At 43.0% G+C, this 18964-nt stretch overlaps 1 protein-coding gene across 1 annotated transcript; it reads right to left on the minus strand.

Moving 5' to 3' along the window:
- Nucleotides 1-883: 883 nt before the first annotated feature.
- On the minus strand, nt 884-17396 carry oprd1b (opioid receptor, delta 1b). The gene is made up of 3 exons (XM_060920648.1): nt 17167-17396; nt 4064-4419; nt 884-1413 (listed from the first exon to the last, which is right to left on the minus strand). Exons 1-3 carry the CDS (start codon nt 17394-17396, stop codon nt 884-886), a joined length of 1116 nt encoding a protein of 371 aa, XP_060776631.1.
- Between the last annotated feature and the right edge of the window lie 1568 nt (nt 17397-18964).

Raw genomic sequence — 18964 nt, forward strand, 5'->3', positions numbered from 1 at the left:
CGCACCAAGGTTTATGCAAACGCAGCGACGTAACTGATGTATACAGCGACGTAATGACGTGGCTCCCCTTAGCACCCCGAGCTATGGAAAAGCAAACTGGTTCTCAGCTGGCTCACAAGTTGAACGAGTTGTGAACCAGCACCAGCACTGGCCCCGAACCAGCCCTGGAACTGATTTGGTGGAAAAGGGGTAAGAGAGATCTATGAAGACCTGGTTTGCTAAGGTTGGAGTGGAATAAACTCTAGTGGTCTGCATAGAGCCCTGGCCTCAATCCCAATGAACACCTTTGGGATGAACTGGAATGCTGATGTGTACCAAGCCTCCTCATTCAACATTAGTGCCTGATCTTGCTAATGCGCTTGTGGCTGAATGAGCACAAATCCCCACAGCTACATTCCAAAATCTAGTGGAAGGCCAGCCGAGAGTAGTGGCTGTTATAGCAACAAAGAGAGGACTAAATCTAGAATGAGATGCTCAAAATGCATGAGTGTTATGATCAGGTGTCCACAAAGTTTTGCCCATATAATTTATAAATCAACATCATAGAATGATAACTGGGCTGACTGTTAAGGGGTCTGAATTCCAACTTGTCCAAAATTTGTAGGCTTTATATTGAGTTAGGAATTTCATTAAATTTTTACGAGAATGTCGTCATCCCAGAATCAACATGAGATTATACTGCCCCCTATATCTCTTTTAACCTGAACTCTTCAGACCATTTTATTCATGTTGGCTTATGTGAATTCAGTTTTAACTGTGTGATCATCTTGAAAATTTTGTACAAGTTGACTCAGAACTCAGTAGTGGATATTTGAGTGCACTCAGACTGTAGGGCTTGTTGGTTTCTCTTTGGTCGTCCAGGTGATCCCTGGACCAAGACTAGTCATGTGGGATTTCTCGCTGAAGCTACTGTCCCACAGACTGAGGTGGGTTCCCTGGTGGTGTTGTGGCCTTGCGAAAAGCTGCTCTGCTCCATGTGAGCTCGGAAGGGCAGGCAAAATTCTCGAAAGCATCTTTTGAAATTCTCATCCAGGAAAGCATACAAGACTGGGTTTAGGCTACTGTTCATATAGCCCAGAGCAATGCACAAGTGCCAGCTGATGATCACAAGTGGGTTCTTCTGGTCGATCTCTATGAAGGCCTTGATTATGATGAAGATATGGATAGGAGTCCAGCAGATAATAAAGGCTGCCACCACTACCAGCACCATACGTGTAATGCGGCGCAGGTTCTTGTCCTTCTCCTTGGAACCAGAGAGCAAGCGTACACTCTTCAGCCGCAGGATCATCAGCCCATAGCAGGCTGAGATCACCAAAACAGGCACCACAAAGGCAAAGATGAATACACAGATCTTTGTTACCTTGTCATAATACGGTTCAGGGTTGGGAAATTTCAGCATACAGATGGTTGTACCTAAGGAAAGATTGGAAGTTCAGTAACAATGTTTTTACAGATTTAAGAGTTTGTTCATATTTGCTTCACTTTGAGACAAAACTGGCCTCACCAGTTAAGTTGGAATCCATCCTTAATGGTAGAGAGGTATTGTAATTTATTGTTGTTATTTAGCCTATAGCCTTTTTATTATAATGGGGAAAACACATAGAGCAAGACTTCACAATGACTAGTAGGAAATAGGTGAGTACATGAACAAGTTTCATCCCTTTATCAAGGAAAAATAAAGAATACTTGCATGATGCATTAACCTATTTTCACTGCCACCATATACAGGTATAGCTGATAAATGAAATTCTCATCTCATCTCATTATCTGTAGCCGCTTTATCCTGTTCTACAGGGTCGCAGGCGAGCTGGAGCCTATCCCAGCTGACTACGGGCGAAAGGCGGGGTACACCCTGGACAAGTCGCCAGGTCATCACAGGGCTGACACATAGACACAGACAACCATTCACACTCACATTCACACCTACGGTCAATTTAGAGTCACCAGTCAACCTAACCTGCATGTCTTTGGACTGTGGGGGAAACCGGAGCACCCGGAGGAAACCCACACGGACACGGGGAGAACATGCAAACTCCGCACAGAAAGGCCCTCGCCGGCCCCGGGGCTCGAACCCAGGACCTTCTTGCTGTGAGGCGACAGCGCTAACCACTACACCACCGTGCCGCCCATAAATGAAATTACTTTTCACAAATAAAGCTAACCGGAAAATATAATTATCATACAGTTTTAATACACTATCGTGCAAAAAAAAAAGGTTACTGCCCTAAAGAGTAAAGTGAGTTTACCCTTCCTAATTTGTAATTATGTGCATACTCCTTATCAAAATGGCTAAGGTGATGAGACAGTGACTTTGTCAGTGTTATAGGTATTATTTTAAAATGTTAATGCAACTCTAAAGCAGGCAGATATATTATAAATCTGCCACAAGAACTCCCAATTTTTGCTTCTTGGTCCTTGTACCCACATTGAACTACAATATCTCATGTTCTTATTTATGTCCTTTAAAGCCAAACAAAACCCAAGAAATAAAGTCTGCTTGCCAATCATGGCAAGTATCCCCCCTGGTTTTCATCCATCCATCCATCCATCCATCCATTATCTGTAACCACTTATCGTGTGCAGGGTTGGGGGCAAGTTGGAGCCTATCCCAGTTGACTATGGCTACACCCTGGACAAATAGCCCGGTCATTGCAGGGCTGACACATAGAGACAAACAATTCACATTCACACCTACGGTCAATTTAGAGCCACCAATTAATCTAACCTGCATATCTTTGGACTGTGGGGGAAACCGGAGCACCCGGAGGAAACCCACACAGACACGGGGAGAACATGCAAACTCCACACAGAAAGGCCCCCATCGACCACTGGGCTCGAACCCAGAACCTTCTTGCTGTGAGGTGACAGTTCTAACCTCTCCACCCCTGTGCTGCCCCCCCATCATGTTTTCATTAAAAATAAAACTTTATAAAACCAATTTATCCATTTTAAAAGTTTTTGACATAGTTTGCACACCATTTGCCTTAGTAACACAGAGCCATCGACTCAGAAATATTCTGTAATTTATTTATTTTGTATTTTTGCTGTGCACACATGGAAAATGTGCCTGAACAAAAAGCAGTTCAACTGGATATGTTTGAACCAGAATATGAGCAAAGGCAGGAAGAAATAAACAAACAGTGAAAGTGACTCCAGATACCAGAAGTGAAGTGCAGCCATTTCACCGCTTGCTCCTTTAAAGTAATATCCTTTGTAGGGTTGGGGATGACAAAAAATGATTTCCCTTTGCGATGCTCGGGTGTATTTTTACATCCAAACGCTTGACACTATGGCATCTTCAGAGTTGTTTACAACAATTTAGAAGTGATCTATCCACTAGATCTAAGCCTAGGTAAAGTCATGTGGTGCGTCACAATGTTGGATTCTCTCACAGAATTTGCACTCAGAGCATGATATTTGAACCTCGGAAAATAAGATGGCAGCGCCCAGGGAAGTTTTATTTAAAAAGAAAAATAAGCTGTACACAGTATACAGGTACAAATATGAATAAATGAATAATCAAACATGGTGGTGTAGTGGTTAGCACTGTTGCCTCACAACAAGAAGGTTCTGGGTTCAAGCCCAGTGGCTGACAGGGGCCTTTCTGTGTGGAGTTTGCATGTTCTCCCCATGTCTGTGTTGGTTTCCCCCACAGTCCAAAGACATGCAGGTTAGGCTAATTGGTGGCTCAAAATTGACTGAGTGTGAATGGTTGTTTGTCTCTATGTGTCACCCCTGCAATGACCTGGCGACTTGTCCATGGTGTAGCTATAGTCAGCTGGGATAGACTCCAGCTTGCCTGTGACCCTGCACAGGATAAGTGGTTACAGATAATGGATGGATAGAATAATCGAGCAGGTCTTGTATGGATATTAATTTGCCAGTATAAAGGATATTATTTTGGGGGTTTTGTTTGGCTTTAAGATGATATCTTGGCTCTTCTCGAGTTTTCTTTACAAGTCATTTCAAGTATGATCTCTGCTGCTCTACTGATAAAAACAAATCACCACTAAGCTCTTATTACTTGTCACTGACATTCAGCTCAATTTCAGAAATAGCTTACCATTGTCTTTCACTCTTGTTACAGCAGTGATCATTATTGGAATACCAATGGCAGAGGACAAGATCCAGATGCAGACGTTGATGATCTTTGCTTTCACAGGCGTCCTGAAGTCAAGAGCCCTCACTGGATGGCACACAGCGATGTAGCGGTCTACACTCATCATTGTCAGAGTAAAGATACTGGTGAACATGTTGTAGTAGTCAATAGCAATGATTATTTTACACAGCAGCTCCCCAAAAGGCCAGGTCCTCATCAGATACTTGGCACTCTGGAACGGCAGTGTGCTGGTGGCCAAAGCATCTGCCAAAGCCAAATTGAAGATGTAAATGTTGGTTGCAGTCTTCATCTTTGTGTACCTGTTGAGATACCATAAAATTGTTGATTTGGGTACCATTATTGTCCAATTATAAGTGGTTGGTAAAGAGAAGCAAATATTGATGAATAGAGGACATCAGTTCATTGGAGCTTGATTCATTACGAGTTTCTTGCTCCATTTCAACTGTACTTCAGTAGAAAAAAAAAAATTTGTGGCAATAACTGTTTGTGCAGAATGGTCCACTTTTCTTTTTTTAACTGATTAAACAGTTTGTCATGTAGGATGTTCATTTATCTTGCAGTTACAGGTGACCTGGCCTCTGAAACATACAGCACAGGGCTCGACATTAAGGACTGCCCGATTGCCCGGGGCAAGTGAAACATGCATTCAGGCAAGTGGGATATGTCCCCGACATGCCTGACCGGGCAAGTTGGAATGAGCATATATTACGAACTAGCACCACAAAAATTAGGCTTTTTGATCTTTTATTTCAGTTCCTAAAAGCGTCCCTCACTATGTATCCGCCATTATGTCTTGGCTGTTTTCTTAGTCTCGGTTTCATTTACTGCTTTGCGAGTTATTTTATATACCCCCGCTGTTGTAGTATGGTACGCGTACTGTTTATCAACCCCTTGTGCATGATGTCACGCATCACGTGATAATTACAGCTGGGGTGAAACAGACACCGTCTTTCATGCAAGCAAGACTTAATCTGTCTTAAATATGGTTAATTTTTGCGCCGTTTTTGCTTGTTCAAACAGAGAAATAGATGAGAGGCATTACTGTCTCCCCACTATCAAGAAAAATGTTAACAAGTAGAAGCAAATGCTTCAAGAACAACAAGGAAATGAATGGTTAAAGAATACGAAGAGAGGAGCTCAGCCTGAAAACTCCAGAGAAATTCATGATTGTATTTAAAATGTATTTTACAAAAATAGAAAGTCCAAAGTGAGGACGGAAGAGTTTGCTTAAGAATCTCGTTTAATTTTTTTTCTGCTCACATTCGAGTTAGCGCCTTCATGAAAGTGTTTGATTTTCTTACAGGTGAAGCCGCTTCCTTATTCGACACAGAAAACCCAGATTGGTTTCAAACAACTTAGGCATAAAAACCTCAACAAGGAGTGACATGCGTGATAAAACCTGAAAGAACAGAACAGAGCAGAGAGAGCTGAAGTTTTGTTTCTGTTATCAGAGGAACACAGTCATGTGCAAAATATTTATATATATTTTTTTAATCATCCACCTCTAGGTTTATTAAAAAAAAAAAAACGCGCTGTGTTATGACAGACCAGCTGCACTGATTCAGTTACAGGTTGCCAGGTCAGTATAAAACACCCACAACCCACACACTAAACAATCATTTTAAACTCAAACATTATCCTGTCTGTCATGACGCAGCGCGGTTTTTTTTTTAAACCTGGCGGTGGATGATATAACAAAAAAACCCGATATATAAATATTTTCAAACACAATACTGTTCAAAAGTATTGGCACCCTATTGTTTTCTTCATATAAACTTTGCTATAGATTTCTATTTTATGATTTCTACATTATTGAGTAATGAACCTACAATCAGAGAGTTCTACACAAGCACACTGAACTTTACAACAGCTGCATGCATGTGAAATGGAAATAAATTGACTAAGGCAGGAAAAACTATTTTGGATACAATTGTTATTGTCCGTTACAAGTAAAAAGTAACCAATAACCAAACTTAATAATAAACTTAATCAATAACCAAACTTCAACTCAATGTGTGATCTTCATTTTATGTTGCAATTCACAACTATTCTATGGTTTTCCAAAAAGAGTACTCCAAAAATAGGGGGAAAGTGGAAATTAACCCCCACTTTTTGTTTCATCAGACCAGAGAACACAGTTCCAGTCAAAGTTGTAGTAGTGTTTCGCAAACTTCAGGTGCTTACGTTTGTGGTTAACTGACAGAAAAGTTTTTTTGGGGGGTGGCGTTTCTGGCACACCTTCCAAATAATCTGTTGGCATGGAGGTGGCATCTGATGGTGGTTTTGGACACTTGATAATTTTACTTTTTCTTGTAATTCACCAACAGTGACCCTTGGGGATTTTTTTGCCTCTCTTTCCACCCCTTCACTGTATGTGGGGGCAAAATAAACTTGCGCCCTCTTCCAGGTAAGTCTGCAACAGTTCCAGTTGGTGTCCACTTTTTTAAATTACTGCCCGAAAAGTAGAAATGGACAGTTTCAGGCAAGTAGCTATTTCTTTCTATAACCATTCCCTGACTTATGAAGGTCAACACACTTCTCCCTCATTTGGTTTGTGTTTTATCTCTTATTTTTCCCCATGTTGATGGATGACTAAGGGAATTTGGCCTTGGTGTCACCTCACATTTGTACCCCAGTTAATCAGAAAGTCATGGATTACAGCTTGAAAGTTCCCACACACTCCAATCAACTCAGAAATGTACAATTTAAATGCTTCAGTTACATCATGTTCACTATAATTTACAGGGGTGCCAATAATATCAGCATATGTATTTTGTTGAAAATAATTACTGTATTTCTTCATGAGGGATTTGTTTTTCTCTGAATAAATTTATTTCAGTTAAAGGTTGGAATTTCTCATTTTTTCAGTGTGAGATGAAGCTATAGAAATATAGAAAATTCTAAAGGGTTCACAAACTTTCAAGCACCACTGTACATCATTTTTGTTTTGCCATTAGCATCTAGCACAAGTCTTTTTTTCTGACTGTTTAACTGATAGCTGTTGCACTTTGTTAAGACACCAAGATTCCTCTTAGATCATTAAGATGTAATCATTACATAATGACACACAATGGAGGATGAGTGTCTAATTAATCAGATGAAAGCTTGTCTTAATCAAGGGCTTCGTTTACAAACTAAATACTGGCCTATTGTTTACAGCTAGGCCTCCTCAATGTTCTCAGACTTTTCATGTATTGTGTATATATAAAGAAAAACATAAAATACTGAATAAAGATACATAACATACAGTGGTGCTTGAAAGTTTGTGAACCCTTTAGAATTTTCTATATTTCTGCATAAATATGAGCTAAAACATCATCAGATTTTCACACAAGTCCTAAAAGTAGATAAAGAGAACCCAGTTAAACAAATGAGACAAAAATATTATACTTGGTCATTTATTTATTGAGGAAAATGATCCAATATTACAGATCTGTGAGTGGCAAAAGTATGTGAACCTCTAGGATTAGCAGTTAATTTGAAGGTGAAATTAGAGTCAGGTGTTTTCAATCAGTGGGATGACAATCAGGTGTGAGTGGGCACCCTGTTTTATTTAAAGAACAGGGATCTATCAAAGTCTGATCTTCACAACACATGTTTGTGGAAGTGTATCATGGCACGAACAAAGGAGATTTCTGAGGACCTCAGAAAAAGCGTTGCTGATGCTCATCAGGCTGGAAAAGGTTACAAAACCATCTCTAAAGAGTTTGGTCTCCACCAATCCACAGTAAGACAGATTGTGTACACATGGACGAAATTCACAACCATTGTTACCCTCCCCAGCAGCGGTCGACCAAGAAAGATCACTCCAAGAGCAAGGTGTGTAATAGTCAGCGAGGTCACAAAGGACCCCAGGGTAACTTCTAAGCAACTGAAGACCTCTCTCACATTGGCTAATGTTAATGTTCATGAGTCCACCATCAGGAGAACACTGAACAACAATCTTTCGATTACGTTCATTATGTCTTATATTAAATATAGTTAGGTTTTTTTTTTTTTTTTTCTTTTTTATCAGACATCTAATTTTTGGGTTTGTTTACCTGACATGTTTCGACGTACAACTTCCGTCTTCCTCAGAGTGTCACCGGATGTTAATTGGTGACGCATCTTTTATCAGCTGCTGTTTCTGAAGGCGTGGCCTTCCTGTCTGGTTTGACAGGTCGGTCACGCCTTATACTGTCTGTTCGTCCCCTGCAAGATGTCACTCCAGGTATGGGAGAGCATGTATGCTCCCTCATCCCGGTTGATGGTCCTCGGGCTTCGCTTACGGATCTCTATGGCCTCCCTGATCCAGCGCTGATGTTTGTTATCTTCTGTGCGGATGACTCTGGCATTCCCCCAGTCCATAATGTGGTTTTCCCTTTTACAGTGATCTGTTATAGCTGACTTATAATTTTCCTGTTGTGCCTTTTCTTTTATTGTTCGGGTTTGTCTTGTAGCTGTCTCCTTTTCGCACTCTTTCTTATGTTCATGTTTTCTTGTGTTGAAACTCCTTCCTGTCTCCCCAATATAAGTTTTATTGCATAATTTACATGGAATCTCATATATGGTGTTGCATCTGTTGTCCGGATGTATTCTGTCTTTGGGATGCACCAGGATCTGACGGAGTGTTGTGTGTGGTTTGACAGGTGTGTTAACATTGTGTTTCCTCATTACTCTTTGAATGCGTTCAGTTATTCCCCTGATGTATGGTAATGTAACTACTCCCCTGTGTTCTTGTTTGTTAGTTTGTTTTTTCTCTTTCTTCTGTGTTTTGTTGTTCTTAACCTGTTCCACCCCTTTGGATATTGCCCATTGTGGATATTGACATGCCTTCAGTGCGTGTTGTATATGTTGTTCCTCCTGTTCTTTGTCCTGTGGATCTGTAATTATTGCTGTGCGTTCATGTAATGTTCTAACTACGGATATTTTGTGCATTATGGGGTGTTCGGAAGTCCAGTTTAAATATTGGTCGGTATGTGTGGGTTTTCTGTGTACTTTTATTTTGATGTCCCCATCTTCTGTGTGTTGTATTTTTAAATCCAAAAATGCTATTGACTGCTCCGTTTCTTCTTCATGTGTGAATTTTATATTGCCGGTATTGTCTATGGTGTTGAGATGGTCGGTGAGTTGTTGAGTGTGTCCCCTCTTTACTTTTTCCAATATGTCGTCCACATACCGTTTCCAGAGTGTTGGTCTGTATTCCGCTGGTATTGTAGTGAGTGCTTTCTGCTCCAGATCCTCCATGAAAAAGCCGCACATGATGGCTGATAGTGGGTCTCCCATGGCAAAACCTTCCTTCTGTCTGTAGATTGTATTCCTGAACTGAAAGTATGTGGATGTGGCGATGAATTGAAGGAGCTGAGTGATGTCTTGTACGGTGAGGTTTGTGCGTTTCTTGAGCGTCCTGTCTGTTTTTAATTTGTCTTGTACTATCTGTATGGTGGCTTCCGTGGGTGTTCTGGTGAAAAGAGATATGACATCATGTGAAATGAAAACTTCATCTTGCTGCATTTTGATGTTTTTTAGTTCTTCTGCCAGATGTTTTGAGTTTTTGCAGTGTTGGTCTGTGAGTCCTAGTAATGGTTTAATTATTTCGGTGAGTGCTTTTGATAAGTTGTATGTGACTGAACCAATGCTATCTACTATGGGGCGTAATGGTGTTCCTGGTTTGTGTATTTTTGGTGTACCGTAAATCCTGGGGATGACATTGGCTGTGGGTACTAAATGATTGTAATCCTGCTTACTAACAAACTAACTGACAAACAAGAACACAGGGGAGTAGTTACATTACCATACATCAGGGGAATAACTGAACGCATTCAAAGAGTAATGAGGAAACACAATGTTAACACACCTGTCAAACCACACACAACACTCCGTCAGATCCTGGTGCATCCCAAAGACAGAATACATCCGGACAACAGATGCAACACCATATATGAGATTCCATGTAAATTATGCAATAAAACTTATATTGGGGAGACAGGAAGGAGTTTCAACACAAGAAAACATGAACATAAGAAAGAGTGCGAAAAGGAGACAGCTACAAGACAAACCCGAACAATAAAAGAAAAGGCACAACAGGAAAATTATAAGTCAGCTATAACAGATCACTGTAAAAGGGAAAACCACATTATGGACTGGGGGAATGCCAGAGTCATCCGCACAGAAGATAACAAACATCAGCGCTGGATCAGGGAGGCCATAGAGATCCGTAAGCGAAGCCCGAGGACCATCAACCGGGATGAGGGAGCATACATGCTCTCCCATACCTGGAGTGACATCTTGCAGGGGACGAACAGACAGTATAAGGCGTGACCGACCTGTCAAACCAGACAGGAAGGCCACGCCTTCAGAAACAGCAGCTGATAAAAGATGCGTCACCAATTAACATCCGGTGACACTCTGAGGAAGACGGAAGTTGTACGTCGAAACATGTCAGGTAAACAAACCCAAAAATTAGATGTCTGATAAAAAAGAAAAAAAAAAAAACTAACTGAACAACAATGATGTGCTTGGCAGGATTGCAAAGAGAAAGCCACTGCTCTCCAAAAAGAACACTGCTGCTTGCCTGCAGTTTGATAAAGATCATGTGGACAAGCCAGAAGGCTTTTGGAAAATTCAATTTGGCAGATGGAAATGCTTTGTTAATGAGACAAGTCAATGGAGAATGGCCAGACTGGTTCAAATTGACAGAAAGGTTACAGTAACTCAAATAACCTCTCTGTACAAATGTGGTAAGCAGAAATGCATCGTAGAATGCACAGCATGTTGAACCTTGAGGCAGATTGGTGACAACAGCAAAAGACCACTCTGGGTTCTCCTTCTGTCAGCCAAGAACAGAAAGATGAGGCTGCAGTAGGCACAAACTCACCAAAACTGGACAGTTGAAGGCTGGAAAAATGTAGCCTGGTCTCATGATTCTTGATTTCTCCTGAGGCACACAGATGGTAGGGTCAGAATTTGGCACCAACAGCATGAATCCATGGACCCAATCTGCCTTGTGTCAACAGACCATGCTTGTGGAGGTGGTGTAATGGTGTGGAGAATGTTTTCTTGGCATACTTTGGGCCAGTTCATACCAATCAATCATCACTTAAATGCCACAGACTATGTGCATGGCCATGTACATCCCTTCAGGGCCATAATTTACTCATCTTCTACAGACTGCTTCCAGCATGATAATGCACCATGACAAAGTAAACGTCATCTCTTACTGGTTTAATGAACATGATAATGAGTTCAGTGTTCTTCAATGGCTTCCCCAGTCACTGGATCTGAATTTAAGAGAACACCTTTGGGATGTGGTAGAATGAAAGACTCATAGCATGAAAGTGCACCTGAAAAATCTGCAGAAACTGCATACTGCGCAAACGAATGGTTCCAACATCTTGCAGAAGCCATTCCATGAGTTTTGAGGCTGCTCTGATATCACGGGGAGGCCATACCCATTATTAGCACAGTGTTCCAGATAAAGTTTTTGGTGAGTCTATGTGGACACCTTTTCTAATTATTGAATTCTTGTGTTTCAGCCACACCCACTGCTAACAGGTGCATAAAATCAAGCATATAACCATGCAACCTCCATAGATAAACGGCAGTAGAATAGATCGTACTAAAGTGGTCAGTGATTTCAAACATGGTACTGTCTTAGGACGGCACCTATGCTACAAATCAGTTCATGAAATTTCTGTGCTGCTAGATCTGTCCCACTCAACTGCAAGTGTGATTATTGTGTAATGGAAGCGTTTAGGTGTGACCTGCCTCTGGAATTAACATGAGCACAAAAACCGTGTCAGAAACTTCATGACTAAGATGACTATGCACAATGCCAAGGGTCAATTGGAGTGGTATAAACCACCACTGGACTCTGCAGCAGTGGAAACATTCTCTGGAGTGATTCACGAACATGCCTCACTAATTGGCTGTCTGATGGATGAATCTGCAGATGCCAGAAGAACGCTACTGAACAAAAACAAAAAGGCATCAGCATGAACTTTTTCAGCAGTTTGTGCTCCAGTAGCTCTTCTGTGGGATTGGACCATATGGACGAGCCTTCAACACCCATGACCCTGTTGCTGGTTCACCAGTTGTCCTTCCGTGGACCACTTTTGGTAAGTACTAACCACTGCATACTGGGAACACCCCACAAGATGTGCCGTTTTGGAGATGCTCAGACTCCGTCATCGAGCCATCATAATGTGGCCCTTGTCAAAGTCGCTAAGATCCTTATGCTTGCCCATTTTCCCTGCTTCCAACACACTGACTTCGAGAACTGACTGTTCTCTTGCTGCCTAATATATCCCACCCCTTGACAGGTACCATTGTAATGAGATAATCAATGGAATTAATGTTATTCACCTTATGGCTGATCAGTGTGTGTGTGTGTGTGTGTGTGTGTGTGTATAAAATCTTAATATTTTAGGGTTGTTGTTTTTTTCTTCTTAGTTTTCAATATACACAGGAATGCGAGTGTGAATGGTTGTTTGTCTGTGTCAGCCCTGCAATAACCTGGCAACTTGTCCAGGCTGTACCTCGTCTCTCGCTCATAGTCAGCTGGGATAGACTCCAGCTTGCCTGTGACCCTGTAGAACAGGATAAGCGGCTACAGATAATAGATGGATGGATATATACAGGAAAGACTTCACGTGTTGATGTTGGGCAAAATGCTCCGATATCTAAATCAGAGACAATCATAGAAAAGAGGAGCAGTCTAGTTCTCAATTTAAACCAAGGAGCTGTGTAGCTTTCAAAGTATATGTCCCAAAAGAATCATTGTAATACAACCCCGATTCCAAAAAAGTTGGGACAAAGTACAAATTGTAAATAAAAATGGAATGCAATGATGTGGAAGTTTCAAAATTCCATATTTTATTCAGAATAGAACATAGATGACATATCAAATGTTTAAACTGAGAAAATGTATCATTTAAAGAGAAAAATTAGGTGATTTTTAAATTTCATGACAACAAATCTTAAAAAAGTTGGGACAAGGCCATGTTTACCACTGTGAGACATCCCCTTTTCTCTTTACAACAGTCTGTAAACGTCTGGGGACTGAGGAGACAAGTTGCTCAAGTTTAGGGATAGGAATGTTAACCCATTCTTGTCTAATGTAGGATTCTAGTTGCTTGACTGTCTTAGGTCTTTTTTGCCGTATCTTCCGTTTTATGATGCGCCAAATGTTTATGGGTGAAAGATCTGGACTGCAGGGGCCAGTTCAGTACCCGGACCCTTCTTCTACGCAGCCATGATGCTGTAATTGATGCAGTATGTGGTTTGGCATTGTCATGTTAGAAAATGCAAGGTCTTCCCTGAAAGAGCTGTCGTCTGGATGGGAGCATATGTTGCTCTAGAACCTGGATATACCTTTCAGCATTGATGATGTCTTTCCAGATGTGTAAGCTGCCCATGCCACACGCACTAATGCAACCCCATACCATCAGAGATGCAGGCTTCTGAACTGAGCGCTGATAACAACTTGGGTCGTCCTTCTCCTCTTTAGTCCGAATGACACGGCGTCCCTGATTTCCATAAAGAACTTCAAATTTTGATTCGTCTGACCACAGAACAGTTTTCCACTTTGCCACAGTCCATTTTAAATGAGCCTTGGCCCAGAGAAGACGTCTGCACTTCTGGATCATGTTTAGATACGGCTTCTTCTTTGAACTATAGAGTTTTAGCTGGCAACGGCGGATGGCACGGTGAATTGTGTTCACAGATAATGTTCTCTGGAAATATTCCTGAGCCCATTTTGTGATTTCCAATACAGAAGCATGCCTGTATGTGATGCAGTGCCGTCTAAGGGCCCGAAGACCACGGGCACCCAGTATGGTTTTCTGGCCTTGACCCTTACGCACAGAGATTTTTCCAGATTCTCTGAATCTTTTGATGATATTATGCACTGTACATGATGATATGTTCAAACTCTTTGCAATTTTACACTGTCGAACTCCTTTCTGATATTGCTCCACTATTTGTTGGCGCAGAATTAGGGGGATTGGTGATCCTCTTCCCATCTTTACTTCTGAGAGCCGCTGCCACTCCAAGATGCTCTTTTTATACCCAGTCATGTTAATGACCTTTTGCCATTTGACCTAATGAGTTGCAATTTGGTCCTCCAGCTGGTCCTTTTTTGTACCTTTAACTTTTCCAGCCTCTTATTGCCCCTGTCCCAACTTTTTTGAGATGTGTTGCTGTCGTGAAATTTCAAATGAGCTAATATTTGGCATGAAATTTCAAAATGTCTCACTTTCGACATTTGATATGTTGTCTATGTTCTATTGTGAATACAATATCAGTTTCTGAGATTTGTAAATTATTGCATTCCATTTTTATTTACAATTTGTACTTTGTCCCAACTTTTTTGGAATCAGGGTTGTAGCTTTTTAATCTGTTTCCACCCCTTACTGAGTTTGCTCTATGGTTAACACCCCTTTTTTTTTTTTGACACTTAAGTTTGTAAAAAACATACGAGGTATTGCCTGGGCAGCACGGTCGTGTAGTGGTCAGCGCTGTCGCCTCACAGCAAGAAGGTTCTAGGTTCGAGCCCAGCAGCCGGCGGGGGCCTTTCTGTGCGGAGTTTGCATGCTCTCCCCGTGTCCGCGTGGATTTCCTCCGGGTGCTCCGGCTTCCCCCACAGTTCAAAGACATGCAGTTAGGTTAACATGGGGCGGTCTTGGGCTGAGGTGCCCTTGAGCAAGGTGCCTAACCCCTGACTGCTCTCCGGGCGCTGTAGTATGGCCGCCCACTGCTCTGTGTGTGTGTGTGTGTGTGTGTGTGTGCGCGTGCGTTCACTGCTTCAGATGGGTTAAATGCAGAGGATGAATCTCATTGTGCTTGAAGTGTGCATGTGACAAATAAAGGCTTCTTCTTCTTATAAATTACTTTATATTATATTCAAATATGACTTGACGTTACGTCAGTAAAGTTGCTGGCATTTGTCATATTACCATAATGATTGCAATGTCCACACCTGTGGTTACCAGCTCAGATGCCTAACCGAGTTTTATGTTGTGTAAGCGCAGAGGCGTAGGTAGGATTTTTCAAAGGGGGGGGGGTCACACACTGACTGGCAGCCTGAGTGCATTATGTAACAAAAAAAGATTACCATTGCTAGTTTTAGGTAGCTTAGAAACCGGCTCTTCCATTATCGCTGTTTCTTCCATATTTTCTTGATGTTGTGTTGTAGAAACGGCACACTAAAACTTAGCTTTGAAGCCACAAAATGCAACTTTGATGGAAAAAAATATATAATAAATTGCTTACCTCTCTTCACGTTGAAAGAAGGAGGAAAGTTTCGCTCGTTTTGACATGGCGAATTATTAACATGAGGAAATACTCGTAATTCGTAACTAAAAAGACTGCAGCTACACTGGTAGCTTGACCATGCTTTCTAGTGCGATCGTGTTGCGCTTGCGCAGAACTGGGTTTTCGTGCCCAAACCACAGGAAGTCCATACAAGGTTATAGAAACCCTAATGAGGCTGAGGTGACAATCCATCCATCCATCCATCCATTATCTGTAGCCGCTTTATCCTGTTCTACAGGGTCGCAAGCAAGCTGGAGCCTATCCCAGCTGACTACAGGCGAGAGGCGGGGTACACCCTGGACAAGTTGCCAGGTCATCACAGGGCTGACACATAGACACAGACAACCATTCACACTCACATTCACACCTACGGTCCAATTTAGAGTCACCAGTTAACCTAACCTGCATGTCTTTGGACTGTGGGGGAAACTGGAGCACCCGGAGGAAACCCCAAACAGACACAGTGAGAGCATGCAAACTCCGCACAGAAAGGCCCTCGTCAGCCGCTGGGCTCAAACCAAGGACCTTCTTGCTGTGGTGTAGTGGTTAGCACGGCCGCCTCACAGCACGAAGGTTCTGGGTTCGAACCCAGCAGCTGGGAAGGGCCTTTCTGTGCGGAATTTGCATGTTCTCCCGATGTCTGTGTGGGTTTCCTCCGGGTGCTCCGGTTTCCCCCACAGTCCAAAGACATGCGGTTAGGTTAATATGGGACGGCCTTGAGCGAGGCACCTAACTCCCGGGTGCTGTTAGCATGGCTGCCCACTGCTCTGGATATGTGTGTGTGCTCATTGCTCATGTGTGTGTTCACTGCTTCAGATGGGTTAAATCCAGAGAGGAAATTTCACAAGTGTGTGATGAATAAAGTTGTGCTTTCTTTCCTTCAGTGCTAACCACTACACCACCGTGCCACCCGAGGTGACAATCTAGTTAAAAAAAAGTTGCAGTGGGTGCTTTTATAAGATTCTTATGCGGCTACTGAAAAAATGTATGGTCTGACAAAGAGGGGGTCACGGGCCCCCAGCTACACCCCTGAAGTGGGAGATGATGCTTTATAAGTAGGTCATTATGGTTGGGTCTGGTTCAAAGACAGAACTTCTACAGTTCCATTCATATTCACAGAGAAACAAAGAGAATTAAACAAATCATTAAAAGCAACCGGGTGGCATGGTGGTGTAGTGGTTAGTGCTGTCGCCTCACAGCAAGAAGGTCCGGGTTCGAGCCCCGTGGCCGGCGAGGGCCTTTCTGTGTGGAGTTTGCATGTTGTCCGCGTGGGTTTCCTCCGGGTGCTCCGGTTTCCCCCACAGTCCAAAGACATGCAGGTTAGGTTAACTGGTGACTCTAAATTGACCGTAGGTGTGAATGTGAGTGTGAATGGTTGTCTGTGTCTATGTGTCAGCCCTGTGATGACCTGGCGACTTGTCCAGGGTGTACCCTGCCTTTCACCCGTAGTCAGCTGGGATAGGCTCCAGCTTGCCTGCGACCCTGTAGAACAGGATAAAGCGGCTACAGATGATGAGATGAGATTAAAAGCAACTGGGGCTTACTGAAAAGTGCCTTGACCCTCAGCTTTAGGAGAGCACCAACCCTTCATGGCATACTTGTGAATAATAACAGTGTTTTGGTTTAAAGCAGCCTGTATGAACGAGGCCACACTGAACATCTCAGTTCTGCTAGTATTCCAAGTTTTAGTTTTAAAGCATCTGAAAATGTTGTTTGTTTGTTTGTTTGTTTGCGGTGCAGTAGAAAGGTAGTACCTGACCACGCCGTACAACACCAGCACGTTTCCCAGCAGTCCCAGAGCGCAGATCGCCGAGTAAATCGCCGTGATGGAGATGGCGATGATCATGTGCGTCCTCTCGCTCACTGCGCTCTGCTCTGCGCTCCTGTTCAGCGGAAGTCTGGTTGGTTCCGAAAAGTTACCATCATAAGCCATGACTGTATAGCGGTCATCAGAGGCGCTCCTGGTCACCGCTGGAGGATCCATGACGTTCCTTGAGCGCTTCCGACACTGAAATGCAACAGATTCCGCAATCTTGTGCGCGAAGTAAATGATCCGCGCTGCTTCCCCGAGGCTGTCATTCAGAAGGACGCGCGCAACGTGCACGAGCAACGGGTTCACTCCCAGTAACGCGCCCACGTGCACGCGCTTTGGAGGAGCTCCGTTTGTGCGCGCGAGGAAACTGTCTGACAATAAAGCATGCACTGTATTAACAACAGCGCTGAAATGCTTTCTGCTGCTCCACATGGAGAATGTTACTGTTCCGGTCATCCATCCATTATCTCTAGCCGCTTTATCCTGTTCCACAGGGTCGCAGGCAAGCTGGAGCCTATCCCAGCTGACTACGGGTACTGTTAAGAAGAAGAAGCCTTTATTTGTCGCATGCACACTTCCAGCACAGTGAGAGTCATCCTCTGCATTTAACCCATCTGAAGCAGTGAACACACACAGAGCAGTGGGCGGCCACAGTGCCCGGGGAGCACCTTGCTCAAGGCCGCACCATGTTAACCTAACTGCATGTCTTTGAACTGTGGAGCACCCAGAGGAAACCTATGCAGACACGGGGAGAACATGCAAACTCCACACAGAAAGGCCCTCGCCAGCCGCTGGGCTCGAACCCAGAAACTTCTTGCTGTGAGGTGACCGTGCTAACCACTTACACCACCTTACCACCAATTTAGAGCAGCGTTTCTCAACCTTTTTTCAGTCACGGCACCCTTCAGAAGTATGCAAATTCTCAAGGCACCCCCATATAAAATATACGCAGTCACGCTGACCCCGGCCCGGCAGTGACGTTATGACATGGGAAAGGGGGCCGTGCTAGGGTGTAATTTTGGGTAGGGACGTGTCCCTACCAATATTCAGCCGCTACTGTGGAATCACGATCAATAAAACCAATGTCCTAACCCAAGCAATGATGTATGACACTGCTAATAATCCCCCCTCTAACGTAGATATCATTCTCTGATTAGCTACCTGTTTCTCGCTAACTTACATGGTTGGCTATCCCAGCTGTCACTCCATCTGCTGTAAAAGCAGCACACTTCCCACAGCAGCCATGACTACCTGCGCATCAACCCCCCATATCTCACACGGCCATGGATGGAGATGTAAGGGTGGGATTTGAACCTGCAACCCTGAGAGCCAAAGACCAACTCTCTAACCATTAGGCCACAGCTGCCCTTGTTAACCTATAAGATCTGCATGACATGAAATTATGATTGCTAATGGAAAAAAAAACACCTTTCAGAAGCTCTGCCTTGGATCACTTTTGTGTCCCCACCAATGTCAAAATCAAAGTTACTCTCTTGGGGCCGTGAGACAAATTTTGATGATGCATGAGGCGGCGATGATCTGCATTAGTGTAACTATCGTTTTTTGGAATTTTAATTCATTTTATTTATTTCAATGTTAGAATATATAATTTTTGACGGCACCCCTAACGAAGCCAGGGATGCCACGGCACCCCGGTAGAGAAAGACTGATTTAGAGCATAGAGAGAGAGAGACAAACAACTATTTCACACCTACAGTCAGTTTAGAGCCACCAGTTAA

Source organism: Neoarius graeffei, chromosome 5 (assembly GCF_027579695.1).
Source record: "Neoarius graeffei isolate fNeoGra1 chromosome 5, fNeoGra1.pri, whole genome shotgun sequence".
NCBI lineage: Eukaryota > Metazoa > Chordata > Actinopteri > Siluriformes > Ariidae > Neoarius > Neoarius graeffei.

Coding starts and splice junctions, on each gene's coding strand:
- oprd1b (XM_060920648.1), bottom strand. CDS start 17,396: ATGGATCCTCCAGCGGTGACCAGGAGCGCCTCTGATGACCGCTATACA. Junction 4,420..17,166: donor GTGTTGTACGGCGTGGTCAG/GTACTACCTTTC, acceptor GTATCTCAACAG/GTACACAAAGATGAAGACTG. Junction 1,414..4,063: donor AACAAGAGTGAAAGACAATG/GTAAGCTATTTC, acceptor ATCTTTCCTTAG/GTACAACCATCTGTATGCTG.